At 40.9% G+C, this 20,953-nt stretch overlaps 2 protein-coding genes across 2 annotated transcripts; one reads left to right on the top strand and one right to left on the bottom strand.

The window, feature by feature from the left end:
• Positions 1–130: 130 nt before the first annotated feature.
• Positions 131–13,603, bottom strand: hook1 (hook microtubule-tethering protein 1). Its single transcript, XM_018670141.2, is given in 23 exon segments — positions 131–1,893; positions 2,007–2,075; positions 2,182–2,283; positions 2,407–2,507; positions 2,638–2,720; positions 2,821–2,852; positions 3,107–3,194; positions 3,406–3,546; positions 3,692–3,758; positions 3,845–3,932; positions 4,055–4,108; positions 4,110–4,166; positions 4,246–4,447; positions 5,766–5,906; positions 5,994–6,157; positions 7,561–7,644; positions 8,606–8,668; positions 8,878–8,945; positions 9,235–9,367; positions 9,847–9,897; positions 11,196–11,268; positions 11,990–12,075; positions 13,376–13,603. Coding segments are annotated over 23 exon segments (2,151 nt in total). The 5' UTR covers positions 13,421–13,603; the 3' UTR covers positions 131–1,734.
• A 2,656-nt stretch (positions 13,604–16,259) lies between these two features.
• si:dkey-183n20.15 (RING-HC_RNF170 domain-containing protein) lies at positions 16,260–20,949 on the top strand. The gene is made up of 6 exons (XM_018670148.2): positions 16,260–16,407; positions 17,087–17,198; positions 17,672–17,780; positions 19,205–19,278; positions 19,371–19,481; positions 20,076–20,949. Exons 1-6 carry the CDS (start codon positions 16,379–16,381, stop codon positions 20,421–20,423), a joined length of 783 nt encoding a protein of 260 aa, XP_018525664.1. The 5' UTR covers positions 16,260–16,378; the 3' UTR covers positions 20,424–20,949.
• The last annotated feature ends 4 nt before the right edge of the window (positions 20,950–20,953 follow it).

Genomic DNA, 20,953 nt, shown 5'->3' with positions numbered 1-20,953 from the left:
TGTCACATGTGAAGGTGCTGATGACACAAAGACACCTGCTTAAAGCAGGGTTAGGATTAGGGCTAGGTTTGTGAACAAATGGAAATTTTAGCTTAGGCTTTGACAGACTGCAGAGATTGATGCTTCTGAATGTGAGACAGATTTCTTTTTTTTTCTTTTTTTTCAAAAAAAGGATTTATTTTTTTATTTATTCACAAGAAAACCAAAGAACAAAGACATTTTTTAGTTCCGCAATTCCTGAAAATTCACAATGCCTTTCTCACTTTTCTTCATTTATACACAAACATATGACACTACACATTCTGTGCTGTGCTACGATTGATCGTACTTCTTATTTTTAAATAAATGACACTGCTTTTAAATCAGCAATCTACAAGAATCATCCACTGCAAAGTAAAATAAAAGCGCTTTGACACATGTCTGTAGATCACAAATGGCAAAACCATGATGACAGAATGCCCATTTAGTGTTATTGCAAACAGAGTAACAAAGCAAACAAGAGCCATTTCATATTGTGAAACTAGTGATATTTAAGACTCAATGAAATCAGACAGCCAATATCCCACAATATCAAAGAGAACAACTTTTCTAAAGCGCTCCTCACTCTCAACTACATAGCCTGAAAACATGATTAAATACATTATTGACTACAGTAATCAAAATTCTCAAGTTACAATTTGCAGGTACTGTATGACTGCTGAACCTGGTCCCAACATTTGGATCAAAAGCTGGTGTTAAAATCATTTTTACATTACAGCTGTACAACTTCATAGATTATAGTCTTGATTATTCACCACTAAATAAGATTCAGTGAATAGAAAGTCCTGCCAGTTTTCATTCAGAGCATGCTGCCAGTAAGAAACTCAAATCACACTTTAGGAAATACACTAGTCCTGGATTTATTTTTGTAAGATTTGTCGTTGCAGCACCTCAGAGGTTGATCAGTTAATATGACTTGTAGGATTTTCACAGCTTTAAATGATGGGCTTGTTCCATTTGAGTAAAAAAAAAAAAAATTAAGTGCCTGATGTTTGATGCCTAAAAGCAGTTGGTGGCCAGCACCAAATATAGCAATCATTTTCCTAAAGACATCTAAAGCATATTTGTGTTTTTATCAGTCTGCTGGATGACAAACCGTACCTCCTTCACTGCATAGTATAATGGTTCAATTGTACATACGTCAACAATCATCATCTGAAGTTACATTAAGTTGGCATTAACATTCAAGTAACCCTTAAAAAAAATATCACATTCATATATTCTACAGGCTCCAATTCTGAATAAAATCATTAAGTGGTCATGTACATTTCTTTCATTCCTGACCAAGTATGACAGGATATAAGAGAGTGAAGGCTAAATTGATGATAGCAAGTGTTCAAATGAGACTGCGATCGATAAAGCAAAAGCACAGAGCAGTATGAAGTATGCTCTAAGTCTATGGTAGGGACCATGTGTGCTACTTTAGCTAGTGAGGTGAACACAGGTTGTGGGTAAACGCTCTATGCAAGGTCAGCTTGTAACCAGTGTGTTGTGGGATGTTCTAACTGCAGGTGGGTGACTAGCCGGGCCATGTTTGATAAGTAGGTGCTCATTGTTACCAATCAGCTCATCTGTGACCCCCCTCCCCGAGCGCTGAGAGCAGATGCGTTTAAGGCCACTTGAGTGCTCACTTGTGGGAGGGTATTTTTTTCCCTTCACTGAATAACAGTGAGACATTTGGCTCCATAATGAGGCTTATTTGGAGGTAGTGGCAGGCACACTGATGGAAAGCGCCCGACGTGGGGCGTTTGAGACTTGCCTCTGCTGAGACAAGAAGGACTGGCCAGGGGACAGCACGGAGGAAGTGCGGCCACCGAGGCGTGATTCAATCGCCAGCTTCTGAAAGTTCAGACTCTGAGGAAGACGAAATGCAGCATTTCGACATTCAACTTCCTGCTCACCAAATCATGTACAGTAAATGTCAATTGTGTCATGACAGGCTATGAATAAAAAAAATCTCATCTTACCTTGTTATACCACGCTGTGACAATGAGCTTCTCCTCATACTCTCTCAGCCTGGCCTGCTCACATTGACGCTGGGAGACAAAATGAAATCAGATTTGCAAACAGTCCTTTTAAAAACCCTCTGTATATTCATATTACAAACACAAAGACTGTGAACAAGACCAAATGCAAATTTACTTCCAGGCTGAGAATCTGCTTGTCCCGGTCTGCCAGCTGGTTCCTCAGAGCCTGGATCTCAGCAGTGGCTGGATTCAATTTAGGGTCCAGCGCCCGGATCACCTACAAGCAGGAAAGAAAGGACAATTACTGATTCTGTCAACACTTGAACTAGGGAACTAGGTTTAGGTATTAACCAGAATTGAATCCAATAATAAAAACAGAAATTATACTCTTATAACTCACATTGCGAGCTTTCTCTAGGTACATTTTGTACCTCTCTTCCATTGCCCGCATGTCATCATCCTTCTTCTTCAGAGCGGCCATCAGCTCATCCACCTTCAAGGCTTTGAGGCATGAAGGGCATATGAGGTTTCACTCAAGTCATAACTGTTATGTTTTAGTGCAGACCAGTTTAACGTTTGCATCATATACTCCAAAGACTGCAGCAATGAAAGGACGTGATTGGAGACTTACAGGTCTGAGTGTTGTCAGGCTGAAGGTCTTCCAGCAACTCTTTCTTCTTCATGATTTCATCCTGAGCCTCATTCAGCTGCACCCTAAGGAAATAAATGCTGTTTCTTTACCTCCCTCTACTGGAGAAGATGGAAAGTCATAATCTGTCATGTTTATCAAAACACTGACCCAAAACTCACTTACATGTGTGCGTCAAGTTTCCGCTTCAGGTTTGACTGAAAGAAAATACAAACAGACGTTTAACTAAAGTGTCAACAAATACAAAGGTTACATTCAATTAAAGCAATTATTTTTGCATTGAAAGATAAATTTAAAAAATATATAATGAAGGGGCTTTGAAATTTGACTGGAAATATAAACTGGTGTGATTTTCTTGTGTAATCCCATCCCTTCACAAAGTCGGCCTAATAAGATTAACTCTGTGGGGCATTTTCTCTGTATTGGTGCCAGAGGGTTTTGGCACACTCACATCATCAGGTTTGGCTGCCTGACTCTGCAGAGCCTTCTGGAGGTCCTCCACCTGCTGCTGCAGCTCGCTGACCTGCTCTCGGCTCAATCTGTAGATTTGTCACAATGCAGAGGAGGGAAAAATCAACACGCAGGAAGGATACATTTGAAAAAGGAGTTAAGCAAATACATCAGCAAACACAATGTGACAGAGCAACGAAGCGGCCAGTGACTATCAGAGAAATAAACCTCGATCACATCTATAAACCTCGATTACATCTATCTGTGGCTGACTTACAAAGAGACAGAAACTCAGTTAACCTGTTCTCAGTGTCCAGTTCACTGCGTGTCTTGTGTGCCTCCTCCAGCTGAGCCTGCAGAGCAGCGATCTTCTCCCGCTCACATTCCTCCTGCTGCACTCTCAGCATCTTATTCTCATGCTGCAGCCTAATGAACTTTTCTCTGAACAATCGCACAAACAAAGTCAGTGTTCACACACACACACACACACACACACACACACACACACACACACACACACACACACACACACAACTGGAGCAGAAAGTAAACAATTCTTATGTTGTCAGAGGCAGAGTCCAGTTACCTGTACTCAATGGGTATTAATTCAGCTGCCAGGTTATCATGGCTGGGGCTGCCAGAGGAAAGCATCCCTACATGGAAAAAAATTATATGCAATTTAGAATCAGAGTGGATAAGTAGGATCATTGTTGTTAGATCTGACTGTCTAGAGAGATACCGGCTTGGGAGAGCTGGTGTTGTTGAGCCTGAGTGCATCGTAGTTCCTCATTGATCTCCTTCAGAGAATCTCTTTCGATGATGATCCTCTAGTGGTGGGGATGTGATTTTACAACCACAGGACAATTGTTAGTAAGGAGTGATACACTGGCTAAAGTGAGTAATATCTTTTTGTAATTTCTTCCAAAACACATTTCAAAAGCTGCCACACCTCTCTCTCTTTCATCACAGCTTCATGCTTCTCCTCCAACTTCTTCATCTCAAAGGTCGAGGTTATCTGCTCGCCTCGTCTCCTCAGACAACTTCCTGTGTAGCTCCTGGACCTAAAAGAAAGCATGTGAAAATATATTTTTCCTGGCAGCAGTGGTTGGCATTTCCCTTTCAATTCCAACCATCATTTACCTGTCTCTTGTATGTCTCGAGCTGCGCGCGGGCAGCGTTGGCCTTGCGTAGCTCTTCCTCCAAGCTGACAGTGTTGTGCATGTAGGTCATGTTATTCTCCTCCAGCAGCTTCATCTGCCTCTTCAGATCGCCCAGATTCTCCAGTTTACGCTTGTACGTTTCCACTGAGGCCTCCAGCATCACCACTCGATCTGAGCAGTTCCTATATGAATACAAAGTAAATACACACATATCAATAAACAACTCATAAGTTAACTTTAAAGTGCCCATATTATGCTTTTTTGTTTTTCCCCCTCTTTTAGTTTGTTGTAGAGCTTTTTTGTAAAAAGTGGTATGCTAAGTTACAAAGTCCACAGCAAAGAGCTTTAGTCTTTCACACAGAAACACGGTGTCGAAGGCCTGAAACGCCTCATTTGTAATCCAGCTTTTCTTCCATAACTTACCTACGTCACTATGTAACACATTCACGTAATGCCGCAATCTTTATCACAATGTAGAGAGGTGACATAGTTATAACGTTACATCTGAAACACAAGCAAACTACAAAATAAAAACTTACCACAGTGAAATGTCCTGGCTCAGTCTATGGGCTCATTCTTCCTGACTTTCCTATCAGACAGGGCTTTAAGTGGTACAGTGCCAATGCTGTACCAACGCTGCTGTTACTGTGGTTACAGCAGTGTTTTATGGTTGCTCAGGAGGCGTCTGGGTAAGAGGCATGACACATGCTTTAAGTGGCTGACCAGTCAAAACAGAGTGGTCCAGCTGACCAATTAGAGCAGACTGGGCTGTTCAGGATGGGGGGCTTAAAGAGACGGGAGCTAAAACTGAGAGTTTCAGACAGGGGAACGGAGGATGAAAAGAGCTGTTGCTGCACTGTACAATATGAGAAAAATAATATGGTTTTTGAACATTAAAGCATGTTAACCTATTCTCGCAGACTAGCAAATTCAAAATGGACCTGAGCATGAGCATAATATGGGAACTTTTATTCAACAGTGCAAAACAAACTATTACATTACTATATACTATTACTATACATTACCATATATACCCAAGAACTACACATCTGGTAGTGTCTTTAAACTCTGATCCCTGGTTTCCACTTGGACAGATGAAGAATGTTTGCTTTTATATATATAAATATAGACTATATAACTGTTAAAACCTGTTTAATTATTCTACTTTATATTGGAAGAAGACATTGTGTGCTGAGGCGATTTTCCTGCTTCCTCTTGTGTGTGCTTGAGCAGTAATAACCCTCTTTGTCAAGAGCAGCAAAACACAGCATCAGCTAATTTCACTGATTAGTTCCTCTTGTCTGGCTGAGTGTTTGCTAATCAGTGAAATCATGGCCCCAGCCTTGCCTCTCCATCTGTTTCAGCTGTCTGCTAATCTCTCATTAGGAGGCAACTGTATACTGCTCTTTGAGACCTCCTTTTTAATCTTACTTGGTTTACTTTTGTGGTCTGCACTCTGAATTTCGGAGAATACTTTACCAATTTCCTACACAGACAGACCTGAGAACGTCCAGTTCATCTTTGAGTGCTCGAGATTCTTCTGCCAGGCTGGTGAGCTCATCATTACGGTGCTGAACCTCAATCAGCTGCTTCTCCAACTCTTCACAGTGGATCCGGTAGTCATCCTTAGCAGCCTCCAGCCTAAAAGATGCAAATACACGAAATCCTTCAGTCTTTCACAACCATACTGAAGTTGCTGTAGGAACATTTAAGCAGAAAGTGACAAACCTGAAGTTCTCCTCCTGCAGTGTCTCCAGCTGTTGCTGTAGCTGGCTGTGTTTTCTTCCTGAGGGTGTGCTAGGGTCATCGAATGTGTCGAGCTGATTGGCCCGGTCAGTTAGGACGTCATTCTCAGCCAATAAGCTGTTTCGTTCCTCTTGAAGAACAGCCACCTGTTCAGGTACAACAAGGTGTTAAAGCCACTCCTGTGTGATTTAAATATACCAAAAAAATGTTCACATCAAGTTGCCTGGGATATTTTGTAAAGTCAAATCTCTTTGGTCAATTATTTCATGCAAAGCAGCAAAGTCACATCTGAGCATCAAAAGACAGACCACTCCTATCACAGATACCTCTCATCCTCTCCCAGCTGTTAAAGCAAACAGTGCAGTTAATCCATGCTGGAAGCAGAGCACAGACGACGTGCACTTTAAGCAAACATGTTAATACACAGTTAGTCAGTTTTACTTCTCACCCATCAATTCCCTCAAGTACATTTTACCACCAGGCATTAGACTATTAGTCTGAGATTAACTTGTCATTGTTTTAAAGTCCTGTTTGTCCAAACACTAGATAAAAACCACATCTAGGATCAGTCTAACACTAGAAACTACACATTTAACTTGGGCTGGGCTTCATATAATAAAAAGAACAAATATTTCTAATACAACTACATCATAATATGGCAAATGTATGTAAAATAACATAATTAACTTGGTGTTTAATACAATGAACAATGTTCCACAGCTGTGCATTAGCTTAGAAAATAAAAAACGTTTCACTGACTCATTTTGTTGCCTTCACTTTTCAGTTAGCTTCAACTCATTAATTTACACAACAGGGTTTTAGAAAATTACATCACAATATGATTTAACTGAAAGTTGATAGATATTTGATAGTAACATTGAAACTTGCCCAGCCCTGCCTCTAGCTTCTGTTCTCCTCTTCTCTGGACTATCCTGTAAGCCCATACAGACAAAGAGGCATTCTGAAACAATCCAATGTTGCTTTCACCATTAGAAGTTAATTATGACAGAGATGTCCCTGGGCGAATTACTGGAATAATACCACTAAATATTATACACACAGGTGACCGACTTGTCTCGAACAGGATCCTGATTGAGCCCTCTGTTAGCTGAGTTAGAGTAAACATCTGAGCAGCTGGTTTAAACGGGTTTAGTTATGCCGAACGGTTGGCCATGTTGAACTTACCTCGCTGCGGCGAGAGAGACGAGCGAGACTGGGGACAGAACAAATCAATCTGTCGAGAGTCCAGTTGAACAGTTGATCAGTGGCTGTGCTAAATTTAGTCTGCCTGTACAGTGCTGAGTGAGGCCTTCTAACAGTGGTAGAGCATGGGCTGGTTGCCACAGTGGGAGCCAGCAGAGCCCAGACTGTAAGCTCACAGTCCTTCTGCCACAGCAGCTCCAGACAATGGACCCGGGCATTACAGCGAATTACACAACTCCTGTTGTCCTACTCCTGTACCATAGACATGCATGAGTGCCTATGTGTGTGTGTGTGTGTGTGTGTGTGTGTGTAAGAGAGAGAGAGAGAGAGAGAGATGTGTATTCACCTGTATGTCCAGCTCTTGACAGCGTTGGGCTAATGCCTCCTTCTCTGCTAAAAGTTCAGTCAGGTCCTCGAGGGCTTTTTTTAACTGGACACATGACGGAGGAGTTAAAGTAACAAACACACTTACTCCAACACATTCACCAGACACATACAGATAGACTGGTTCTGCTTTAATACTCACAGAAGACTCAAAAGGCTTTAAAACCTTCTATAACCATCACCTGCTCTTCATGCACCTCACATTTTGACTAAGGTGGAGCTAATGTGAAATCATCAAGGCATGAGCATTTACAGTTTCACCTAATTTAAAGCTAGTTACACAGGAAACCTCATGCCGTCCCTCTGCCTGTTGAGGCAGCTGACGCCCAGCCTGCTGCAGTGAGAGTCAATATTTGAGCTCTGGGATTCTCTGCACAGTGGTCATGCTCCTCCTCAAACAGATTCACAAGAATAAATGTCTCAGTGAGGTGCTACAGGGTGTTGGCGTGACTCCTTTGAAATGGTGATGTTAGCTTAAGCTGTGGATGCTAACTGCCTGCCAAATGTTAAACTGGGGAAGGATAAGCTAAAAGGATTTTAAAAATTGACCAGTGTATCAACCAATGTAAAACTGATTAAACATTTTGATCATCAAATACATTTTTTCAATCATTTCCCAGGTACTGAAAGAGGTTATTTGCTTTTCTCCTTTTTGTATCACTGTAAATTAAACACGCTACAATTTTTTTTCTGCTAGTCAGACAAAATAAGCAAAACTTGTGATGAGCTTTTGTCATTTTACAATTTGTAGACCAAATACCTAATTGAAAAAGAATAACTTTTATGTTATTTTCAAATGCCAAATAATCATTTCAGATTGCTATTCACACTTGAGGGGTTCTTATTTTGCACTCTTTGCACCACTAAAAACCAACCACAATATCTATGATGTAGATTTTCTGCTCATATCCAACAAGCTGGTCATAAAAGTGCATCTAAACTTGGTGAGAGCATTTCAGCAGAAAGAACAAACTCTCTCCCATTTAGAGGGATCTAATAACACTGACCTGTTGTTCCAAGTCCCCTGACAGCTCTGCTCCAAATGGGGCCATGGTCTCTTTACTCATGAGCTGAAGAGAAAAAAAATGAGACGAATGGATTTATTACACAGACTCATTAAAGGACCTTAACAACTACTGCTGCTGAAGTCCCTTTGAGATGGAAACTTTGAGGCAAATCACAGTTACTGGGAGAGGCACAGCTGTTCAGTCAAGCTTTTCTGGACATTTTTAATGTCTCTAAAATATGAAGGAGAAAGTTGGTATTAAGGTGGACTGACCTCCTGGATTGCTGTCATGACAACATGCTGCACAGACTCTTCCAAAGTCATGATGATCTGAATGTATTCTGTCAATGGAGAGAGAATGATTCATCAAACACATCAATTATTATTTCTGCGCCCCACTTCCAAATGTACAGTAACAGTGCTGACTTTGATTCCCAGGCCAGGCTGCCTGATGGGCTCAGGCTTTGTCAGTGGCTTGGCAGGACAATAATTAAACATTAACCAAACTGGATTTTGATGGGTCAAGTTGCCCCTCTATCTCTACTGCACAGCACATGTATAATACCTGGGTATCTGCCTATGTCTACTTTGTGTACAGAAATTGTACATAACATACAAGCAGTCACATACCTTGTTTACGCTCACATCTGACAGCACAGCCCAGTATGAGCTGCAGCAGCCTCCCCAGCTCCACAGGGTTTGAGTGCTCAGCCACCAGTGCCAGATCTGGCAAAGGGAAGTCTGAGATCTCCTGGCCTAAGACCTGATGGGATAGAGGAGGAGATAAAGCACTTGACAAGTAAGTGTGTTACCACTTTCTGAGTGCAAGTGTATACACAATCACAGCAAGTGAAACTGCACTGATTAAAAGCTCCAGTTGTCAACAGAAGTGGCAACAGAGTCTTGTTACAACTAAAACAAAAGAACAAAATATCTCAATCATGTGTTAATTACCAAAATGGATAGAAGAAATGCTGGGCTTTAGTGCTCCATAGTATTGGGGATGTTTTGGAGATGTTTTGTATACCAGACTTATGCTGCTTGTTTTGATCTCAACTACACACTGTATTTTCCATATGTAAGTCACCTGGGACTTTGCACCACATTAACAGTGCATTGTACAACTCCCACAGGCTCAGAATGAATACAGAGTCTGGCTCTCACACAAAGTAGACGTCTCTTCCTATCTCCTAACAACTGTGGAAACACAAGGAGGATATTGTGTACATGGCCACAGCCTACCTCATTATAATAATCAACCACCATCTGTAGGATCTTCTTCAGGTTGTTCATCTGAGGAGATCACACAAAAGATTATGAAATGTTATGAACTCAGTTTATGGTTCAAAAATGAACCAAGAGGACAAGGTCATCAGAGCAATTTTTTTTTAGACACATTATAATCATGCAATGACAAAATGAACAACTTTCACATGTACACAAGTGAGAAAATAATAGGACTTTTTTCACAGCAGACATTTTGACATATAATAATGGGAAAAACCTTGCTACAAATAACATTAACAATGACTCTGCTCCATTAAAGTGTCCGAGCAAGCCATAACACTGTGACAGTGAGCCAGCATGAACAATAGACCCTTTTCTCAGGACACATTTTGGTCATGTTCAAACTTCCAGGCCAAAGCCATTTTTGGGGCAAGTACCGGATTGTGTCCAGATTAATTTTAGAAAGCCTGGGCAGTAAGGAAAACAGCAAATGAAACGCAGACTGGAGTGATAAGAAATGTGATTCCAATCAGATCTCTCAAAAGGCATCTCAGTCCGGATTTCAAAGTGTCTTCTGAGTTGCTCACAAAGTGAAACACAACAACAACGTCAGGTCCAGAATGATGTTTTCTATGCAGTTATCAACTCCCATGTTGTAACTACAGCACAACATGCAGATAGGCTGGTGATGTTTGGACACACAAATCTGATCTGATCACCTTCAAGTAACAGTGTGGACAGTCTGTCCGAAAGATCTCATCTGAGAAACAAATCTGATTTCCCTGCCGTCTGAAAGCCTTTGACTCATTAGAGCAGGAAAAGCATAGGTCTAAATAATAACATCAACAACGGCTTCATTCCATTAAGTGTCCCAGTGAGCCATGTCAGTGAGGGAGTATGCTCAATAACAGGGCGCTGGCACTGGCTCACCTAAATGGAGGGCAGTCATCATTAATGATATAAAGTCCTGTCCTGTGGTTTTCCTATTGTCACACAGCAGAATGTCTTCTGAAAAAGAGGCCTATTGGGGAAGAAAAATCAGGAGCAGGGAAAACATAATCACAGCCAAACAGAAAGAAAGGGAATGAGGGAATGGCATGCAGTCTTTTTCTAAATCACCCATTACTGACGTATGTGGAGAAACATACATAGACACATTTCACCAGAGGAGTCAAAGCGCAGGGTCAGAGTGTGGGCTAAGCCAGGAGCAGCACCCCCCTTAGAGCAGGCAGGAGGTCAGTGTCAAGGACAGTTGAGCAGGACTGAAGCAAACATAGGATTTAGCAGGGGGAGGGGGTCAGCAAAATGTCAAGAGAATAGTCAGAGGACAGATGGAAGACTGGGGAGATGGCACTGCTCTGTACCTTCAGTCTCCAGTTGTCCTCAACATCTGTTTTGATACGACCGAGCCAGCCATCAGTGAACCACGCAGGATCTCTGCAACACACACACACACACACACAACATCAGAGATACAGTCAGAGAGAACAGTCAACAATAGTTCATCTTCACTGACTTCTCAAAAAACATGGATTCAAAGTGTTACAATTTACTTCTCTCAACTTTTTTACTTCAGCCAGTTGTTTCCTCCATTTCCCAGAATTACTTTCAATAATCATTGGAAAACAGGAGTGCTCTTTCATTCAGCTGTGGCTTGTACATGTGGGTGGAGAGAATAATAGTGATAGTATAAACAAGTAAGGGAGAGTCTCACCACTCACTCAAAACAAAATATTCTTTCCTTACTCCTGTGCATTTTGGATGCTTAAGATTAGTGTCTGAAAAGAAAAAGAAAAGAAACTAGTACATCCTTCCTCTACAACAGATTTCTCTCCACATGAATCAACACTAGCTCCTACTGATGAATCTAAAAAACAAATCATTGTTTGGTGTCCAACACCAAATTCTCATGTTTATGTGATAAACTCTTCTGTGTATGTGTTTTAAGGTGGAATCACTGCAGTTCAGTGGTGAACAAAAGAATTTATCCTCCTAGCTTTTCTGGCCTCACTAAAGTGCCAGGCTGCGCATGTGACTGAACCCGACAAGTCTGGCTGTAAATAATGTATCTGCAGAGTAGCCAGATATCATGATTAATGGGGCAGACCTCTATGTCGTATTCCTGTGTGTGTGTGTGTGTGTGTGTGTGCCCTCTCACATCTTATGCAGTGCCTGTGATATTGCCGCTCCAGTGGTCAGCTCCTCCACTGTTCTGCAGGGTGCAGGAGTGTTAAAGGTCTGCAGCTGAGAGGTAGAAAACACAGCACCATCATCAGGGACTGGTCAACAATCCAAGGACAATCATACTCTTTATTAAACAAGCCATCACTCAAGGGTTTCTCCACAACACTGCGTATGTGCTGAGGTGATCTACTGGTCTCAAAACCACTAACAAGAATAGGTAACAGAAAGGAGAAACTTGAGGACCAAGACAATCTGAAAGATGGATGGATAGAGATGCCAGGCTGGAGCGCACATAGTGGTGGCAAAGAAACCACAACACTGAGGGAAAGACAAAGTGCAGATGTAAATAATTCAAGTAGCAGTGGTGGTTTAAGGAAGAATATCTCACCTCCTAAAGCAAGAACTGTCCAACAGTGTCCTACACACATCCTGCTGTTTATAGTGGTTATCAAACCTGTCTAAGGTGGTAGTCCAAAATAAGATAACTACCATCTGCATTCAAATTCAGTCCACTGTTTGTCTTTTAAAGTTATATGTCTGACTTTAAATTAGAACCCCACGCCCCAATTGATTTTCAAAATTTTTATTTATTTATTTATTTTTTTGGCATGAAACCGTGGTGGTTTACAAGTGCATCTAACCTATTACTATGTGATATTGTTCCACAAACAAACAGGTAAGTAATTGATGTGGCTTGGATGCAGCCGCAGGATTTAAATGTCAGATGAACCTGACACGAGATCTTATTAACAAACCCTTTATCCTATTACTAACCCACAAGATAGCCAGCAAAAACACGGATTCACACCCACGGAAAGGAGCAGGTGCAGCAGCGCTAACTAGCTGTAGTGTGTCTGAGGTAAATGTACAGATCTACTGCTGGTGTTAGCTGCATTTAACCAGTTACCTAACGTTAACCAAAAAGACCCAAAGAGCCACATTCCACAAATATCTCCTGGTTAATTGGATTTGCACGCTAAATCCAGCGAGGATCAACTAAACTGCAGGATATTGTAGTCTTTGTACCTCCTGAGTGGTAACTTTATATTCCCTAGCCTGCGGTATGTGAGGACCAGCTCCCTGCTCCTCCTCACCGAGCTGCGTCTTGTGCCGGTGGACTGTCAGTGTTAACACTAACAACAACTGAAGCTAATCTCGCTAATAACGACGCTCAACGGCTGCTGTTAGCCTGGCTGACGAACACCTGCTCTGGTTCATATTTGCCTAATTTTGTCTCGGCTGGTGAACCGTGTTTTCGCTTGCACCCCAACCCCCACCACCTACAAACAGGTAACGAAATCGCCTCCATGGTTTCCTTCTCTAAGGCGACACATTCACGTAGGGGGAAAAAAACACTCACCCATATGATGAGGCTCTCGACCAGTGCCGTTTTGTTGTCGTCCATTTGTTCCCTGGTAGCTAAAATGTTTAAATCCACCTGTCAGCAAAGCTCTTCCGCTCCTTTCCTCTGCATTTGACCTCACCTGCTGCCAAGAGGTGGCTCTCTAACGACTAAAGCGTACAGAGGAGAGTGGCGGCGGCCGTTCCGCCACAAAAATAACGTAACATGTACGTGAATGGCGTAGCTTCTTGCTTCTTTGACGTTTACTCGCCGTGCAGGCTCAGGTTGAGGTGAAGTGAGGGTGATAGCAGCTGGATCCAATCAGCATCGACATCCGTGATGATTGACGGCCGTTAAAACCTGCTATAGCCAATCAGTGTCATCTAAAATTTACATACGCCCACACACGAGATCAAAACGGTTGGTATCTTTAATTTTCTTTCCCTCTTTTTCGTAGACTGTATGTGAAGACTCTTTATCGATGGAGAAGTGTTAGAAGAAACTTATATTTACATTTTCTACATACATTAAAAAAGTCAATTTTACCTAAATAAAAGTATAGAAATATTATCAGCAAAATGTTCCTCAAGTAGGTGTCAAAAGTACGTGTTTGTTATTCAGAAAAGATACTGAAGTCTTACACATAAATACTAGTTGTATTAATATATATTACACTATTTGATAATTAGTAAGGTTTTATTTTTTGTCTGAGCTGCATTTTAAAGTTGTGGCCAGGTGAAGTGAAGCTAATTTTAACTACATATTGTTAATGTTGTGTTTAATCTGTAACAGTGCATCATATTTTTAAAAACTTGTTGTTTTAATGTTTTGCTGGCAATAGCTGTCAAGTAAATGTAGTGTGTATGAAAATGTAAATGTAGAGTGAAAAGCAATGTGGTAGAAGTGTAGTGAAAAATGGAACCATTCAAGTAAATTATTAGCGGTTAGAAAATTGTAGAAGGCCAATACTGTTATAAATTTACTTAGGCTGAGTTCCGCCACTGCTGTCAGAACAAATAGATCAATAATTAGTTTCTTTCCAGAAGTTTTCATTCCACCCACAGTGTACACAGTTATAACAGGCTGATTAATTGTGCAACATCAAAACTTGGAACGAAGATCTTAACAGATGTTTCTTGTGTTAGTAACAAAGAAAAAAAACATGAATTAAATTTATGAAAAGATAGTTGATAGAGTTGTTCAAAAAAGTGTAGAAACTAAAAAACAGGCTGTTCTCCTCATTGCTTGACCTCATCTTGTCTGCCATCAGTACAAGTGGTAGTGCTCACTCAGCCAACATGAAATCTTACTTGCAGCTGGTTTCATGTTTGACTACGTGACCCACTGTAAAATACTACATAACCTCTCCCTACAGCTGACAGAGTGATAATCTTGCACAGTCTGTTTTGCAGGTTTTGCTTGGAGTTGTTAATTGAGTACAGTTGAGATGTTAATCCATTTTATGTCTGTTTTAGAGACTGTAACAATGAGAAATACAAAGTCTTTTCTTTAGTCAACTGTTCCCGGATAGCCACTAAAACCCTGGCAGCGAGTCAACTCCTCTCTGAAGATAAATTATTTCTCATGAATGCAATAAACCTCCTCACGTTATCCATTTATGAATTTCACGTGAGGGTGTGTGTAATTGAAAATCAGAGGCTGCACAGTGCTCCCCATACTCACGGCTTTAGTCATAGGAGATAACAAATGTCACATGTGTCACCTGCTCTCTTGAGCCCCAATATGGAAAATTCCAAACAAATCTTACAGACGATGAGATGTATCATGTTCACATATATTTGAACATGATACATAAATATATATATTTCTATTTTAAATTTATCACAAGGAATTTCAACATCACCCTGTATTATCATTGAGCATAGTTGACATGTCAGACACATGACATGTCTAAAATCAGTGTGTATGACCTGGGACTGGACTTTACAGCTGTGGTCTGCAGGAGTGCCCTCTGTTCTATGTTTAACTATCAGTAGGTGAGCACCTCTCCTTACTACCACTCTGAGACCCTTACCCTTGCTGACTGATGGCTGCTATTTTTAGATGACCTGAACCACAATGACTCCCTGTCTTGTATCAGAGGTGAGGTGAAGGGCCTGTGTAAATATTTGCCAGGATATTTCTGCAGTGGCTGTCATTGTGAACTATATGAAGATTATCACATCTTCATTCACGGTCAGATACTGTAAGAGTTTATTTTTTAAAATAACTGACATTAACATTTGTGACATTATGGCAAATACTACAGCATTTACCAATTTGTTGCTGAATTTTGAGTCACTTGGCCAACACCTGACTTTCCATTAATTTTAAAAGAATGGTACAGTATGGGAATAATATAAATTATTATTGTTATTATTATTATAGAAATTGATAATCACAGACATCTACCTCCCTTTCACCCCAAAACGTGGATCTGTGATCAGCCTTCTCTCTGTTGCTGGGTTTATTATCTACAGCTGACGTGCCTCTCAACAGCCCTCAGTGTACAACACAGTGTTAATTTCAGTGACAACCACACACATTTCACAACCAATCATTTATGGTAAGAGGAGAATTATGTGAGGTTGTGCTGTTAGCAGAGTAAACTTTCAGTAAATGATCGACAAAGTCAGATGTAACCTACTTTAACACAGCTTGGGGAGGGATCTTTTCGGTCTTTGATCTGGTGGCAAATCATGTGTCCCAAATACTTACCCATGACCAGACTGAAGAGAGAAATGTTTTTGATATGAAACAAACTGAATATTTTTACACAATTTAACAGTCTATCTGAAGTTATGCAAGTGTGTTGGAGTTGTCCCACTGTGTGCAAAGCACGGCATTATTGACCTGACTGCATTGCTGGTCCCTTTAAGAAGGAAGACCAGCTGATATTGGCGTGTAGTTGATCATTAACAGGCAGCTCCAATTTATTTTGTTCAGTGATGCTGTCAGGCAGCACTTCACTTCCTTCCAGGAGACAGTGACTACCTGTCAGCTGTTGTTTCTACATCAACTATGCACCCATACCACAGATCTCAGTCCAGGTGAGTCTTAATTTAGTACATTTGGCGGTTTTGTTTGTTTTATTAGAACACATGCGTATAAGATCATTTAAGGATCCAATTCTGAGAAAATATAAACCTGTCTCATAGAGATAAAGTGAAATCAGTGTTTTTTGATGTCATGAAACCCAGAATTCCTCCAGCTGATCTGTTCAAAATACTGCATCATGGGAACTATAGTTACTAAGATACTAAAGTCTAAGTACTCCAGCAGTGTAACATAAAATGTGTTTTTAATTACTTCAACACTTTTTATACCACAACAAACCATAAAAACATGACATTAAGTATTAATTATCTGCTTATCTGTATCAGTAACTGACTCAATGTCTTAATTTTATCAGCTGATTAATGTAAATGTAATTACTGATTGAAAATTACTAGAGTTGCAGACCAATTTAATTAGAGTATTTATATTGTTTCTTACATTAAGAGTTGTAACTTACTATTTAAAAGATTCACCTTGCAAGTTAGCAGCTAATCTGTCAAACTGCTGTTGTAGTCAGAGCATCAGCATCTGTGACCCACACACAGAGAAACAGCTGAGTACAGTCATCCTTATCTCACAAATCGTTAGTTTTGTGTCAGTATCTCCTCACTGGCCGATATTCAGTATTTAAGGTGTGTTTTATCATTGTCACCGTGTTGTGACACGTTGCAGACCGGACCATCTGTTCTCTGAGGGCCCAGCAGGTCAGGATCACTGTGGGCCATCCAGATCTTTGTGTGGTGCATCAGCGCACTCAGCATCAACATATGTGAGCTACCACAAGGTGAGAGCTTCTCTTACTCACACACATTGTCCAGAATTGTTATTATTGCTTAATGTGTTTTAGCTTCTTTTAAAATCAAGCTCAGTTCTTTGTCTGAGACTTAAAACAAACAGTGACAACAGGACACGTACACAGGCAATAAACAATATTATTACTGTGAGCCACTTATTATTGCTTTTATTAGGGTCACAGTCTGGTTTGGAGAGTTGCTGCCAAACAAGTGATAATAGTCTAACTGTTTACATAGATCTCGGCCTAATTAAAAGTCACTGAACATGTATTGTATATCTGTTGTACTCTATGTTATGAGAGATCATTAAGGACTTTAAGATTTTAGGAAAACACAGTAGCTAGGACACCATTTAAGTTTTTTGAGATTTGTTAGCTTTTTTCCTCCTCCTTCTTTTTCTTATTTTTCCCATTTCCTGCTTCCTCCCTAACATTTGTCTTTCTTCTCTCTCTCATATCTTCAGGAATCTGCAGAGATATATCCACCAACAAGCAATCGAGACTCACACTGCCCAGTCTGCCTGCAGACGGCCAGCTTCCCAGTGCAGACCAACTGTGGCCATGTGTTCTGTGGTACGGGACCACACACACACACACACACACACACACACACACACACATAAACAGGTCTGATTCTGAAAAAGTGTCAGAGCACACCTGGTTTGTTCTTTCATTCATGTCCCTGCTCATTCCATCATCTACTGTTGTGTTTCATGTGTTTATTTCTTTGTTTATACCATTCATTGGTTGACCAGTGTAGCATCAGTGTGTTGCAGCTGTGTGTCTCGAGCCTTGAGGCCTGTCTGGCTTTCAATTATTAACTGTTTCCATGGTTTACCAGCTCTGCCTTTCAATCAGCTGTTGACATACAATGTGGTCAGAGGTGAAACGCAGCTCAAAAATCTCAGATTTACAAAAGTAGATCTGATTGCGTTGTGTCATCGTATTGTATTGAGTTGGGTTAAACTTTTTGGATAGTCCACTGTTGCTGCTAAACTAACACTTAAGTGTTAGATAACGTAACTGGCCAGTATGTGATCCTAGCCTTGACTGTGGCGTCACCCTAGTTCTAAAAGTATGATTAACTATGAATCACTTTAAACTCAATAGACTCAATAAACTAAAGGCAGCTTCACCAGACTTCATGACTGACACTTACAAGAGCAGCTCCAGCTGATATTAGATTCAAGTGCACAGTGGAAGCAGACACACAGTGAGGAATTTTCCATCTGAATGAACTGCAACCAGAGAGAGGGCCATTATTAGTCTTAGTGTTCAGAAGTCTCTTTAGGTACTGGTTTTGTAATAATTAGACGTCCATGTCTCTAACATATAGTGCATATTTTTGGCACAAATGCACACTTTAACACTTTAAAATGCACTGCCCCATACGCTGGATGCTTTGGCCTCGGTAGTGTTACTGTAGTTGTGTTTTAATCTGTGCTGGACTCAATCTTCAGATAAGCTTGATAAATCATACATTCTTCGAAAGCTGTAAGTCTCCCTATTCTGTCTGTGCAAAGCATCTCAGGATCCCCACATCACTGAGTAGGTTTTTTGTGTTAACTGCTTTATTAACTGAGACCAGCTTTATGACTGTAAAAGGGCTGAAGAACAGTAACCTTGATGTTTTGAATAGGTTGTTCTCAGGCTTGTGGTAGTGTCTGGTAACAGGTTAACCTTGATATTATCTCTCACAGATTACAAAGCTATTTCCATCACACATCGCACACACTTACTTTCACCTTTACCTTAACATACTATAGACACCTTTACCTCTGCACCTGACCCACTCACCTGTGTCTTACCCCAGCCTTTTACACTCTTCAACCCAAACACCTCAATAGCTGTGATGAAACACATCTTCACTGCCTTCTTGTCATACTAGTGGATTTTATTGCAATTTAGCTATATGATAGAAGCATTAGATAGGTATTATAGTATAAATTGTAAAATGTTGATTTAAAACGTGCTGGTTCATGTGTTTGATTCTGCAGCTCCCTGCCTTATCGCCTACTGGAGACATGGGTCATGGTTGGATGCAATCAGCTGCCCCCTCTGTAGACAGAAGGTAGCGTATGTGTGATCAGATGTAAACACGGTCTGAGTCAGTCAGTTCAGAATGAATGTGAACAGGGATTAAAAATGTTTGTGACTTTCCAGGTCAGCGTGCTGTGTCACCTATTTAACGAGAGTCGATCAGACCGACAGTCAAAGGAAGTACTTGGGGAAATCACGGACTACAACAAACGTTATTCTGGAGCCCCACGACGGGTCAGTACTTCATCTAACCCTCAGACATGACACACACATGTCCTCCTAACAGCTCTTTCTTAGTCTTGGTTGAAAATAGTCCATTATAAGAAACAAGTCTTTCCACAGTAAGTTTCCCTCCTCTCCACCCTTCGTCTGGCTTCCTGTGTAAAAGTATCAGTGGGTGCAGCTTTCTTTTACAACCTTGAATGTAAAATAAGACCACAGGAAAGATGAGAATTCCTCCACTATTACCTGTGATAATAGGTTTGGTAACAGGAATACCTCTTACGCAACCTTAAGGATTTACTGTATTACAACCACCAGTTCCAGACAATGGAAGTAGTAACGTTGACACACCTAGTTGTCCAACCTTGGATGAGCGTTTCCTCATCCTTTGAATTACATACACAACTGATCTCCTTCACATAAATACATTTAAAATGTTATCTAAAGTGCACTGCTCATCAAAGTATGGCAGCTGAATTTTGAGTTTAGATAGATGTAGATCAACTCTTTTTTCACACATTTTCAAAATATAAAAACTCATCATGTAAAAACATACATCATGTTTGAATGTGTGAATATTCATAACTTGAACCGTCTCTCTGACAGGTAACAGACTACCTTTGTGACGCGCCCCTCCTCCTGCAGTTACTGGCCCGTGGCCTTGGCACCATAGGAGGGCTTGTGTGGCTGTTTTTCTTCAGGGTGGCTCTGTGCTGCGTGGGGACTGTGGTGTCCCTCTCCTCCCCTCCTCTGGACTCGGTCTCTGCATCGTCAGCAAGCCCCCTGGAGACAGACCCCACCCTCTGCGGACTGCTCGGGGTCCTGGATGACCTGGTGGTGGTCATTCTGCTCCTTATCTGCGTCATCAACATCAACCAGCAAATAACACCGGACAGAGGAGGACACTCTGCAAATGCTACCACCCCACAAGGTGTGATGGGGAATTCACTGTAGATGGATGCTGCTGTAGAGTGTCAGTACAAGCTGTCTGACATGGACTTTTATTGGATTTCTTCCTTCTGCCTGTAGCTAGATGGATTAGTAGATACAATAATATTGACAGCACCACAGCACGAAACAGTTGAGATGTTGGATGGTGTCTCAGCCTGTCAGACTCCAGGCCTGTTTGTCAAGTGTTTACAGAGCCTATGCAACAGTTTAAAATACAGTGTTATGCAATGTGGTGGCTCAGCTTTGGTTACAAATGCTCCGTCCTTAAGTTCCTGAGGCCTCAAGTGTTTGGCTGGTAGCTTTTTAATCCATGTTAAATTGGCATAGATCCACTGACTTGACAATTAAAATAGTAAATTTTAAATAAGTGTCATTTTTACTCCTCTAACCTTGTGGCAATTTTGCCACTTTGTTTCAGTGAGCTAAGGAGAAGCTGTCATGTTAGTACTGTAATATTGACATCTCTGTAAATACTTAATATTGTATACATTTGTTTTTATGTGTGAAATAAAGAATATTTATTGTCTTACGTG

This window comes from Lates calcarifer, linkage group LG17, assembly GCF_001640805.2.
Source record: "Lates calcarifer isolate ASB-BC8 linkage group LG17, TLL_Latcal_v3, whole genome shotgun sequence".
Lineage (NCBI taxonomy): Eukaryota > Metazoa > Chordata > Actinopteri > Centropomidae > Lates > Lates calcarifer.
Note: the sequence above shows the minus strand (reverse complement) of the source record. Positions and strands in the feature narration are given on the sequence as shown.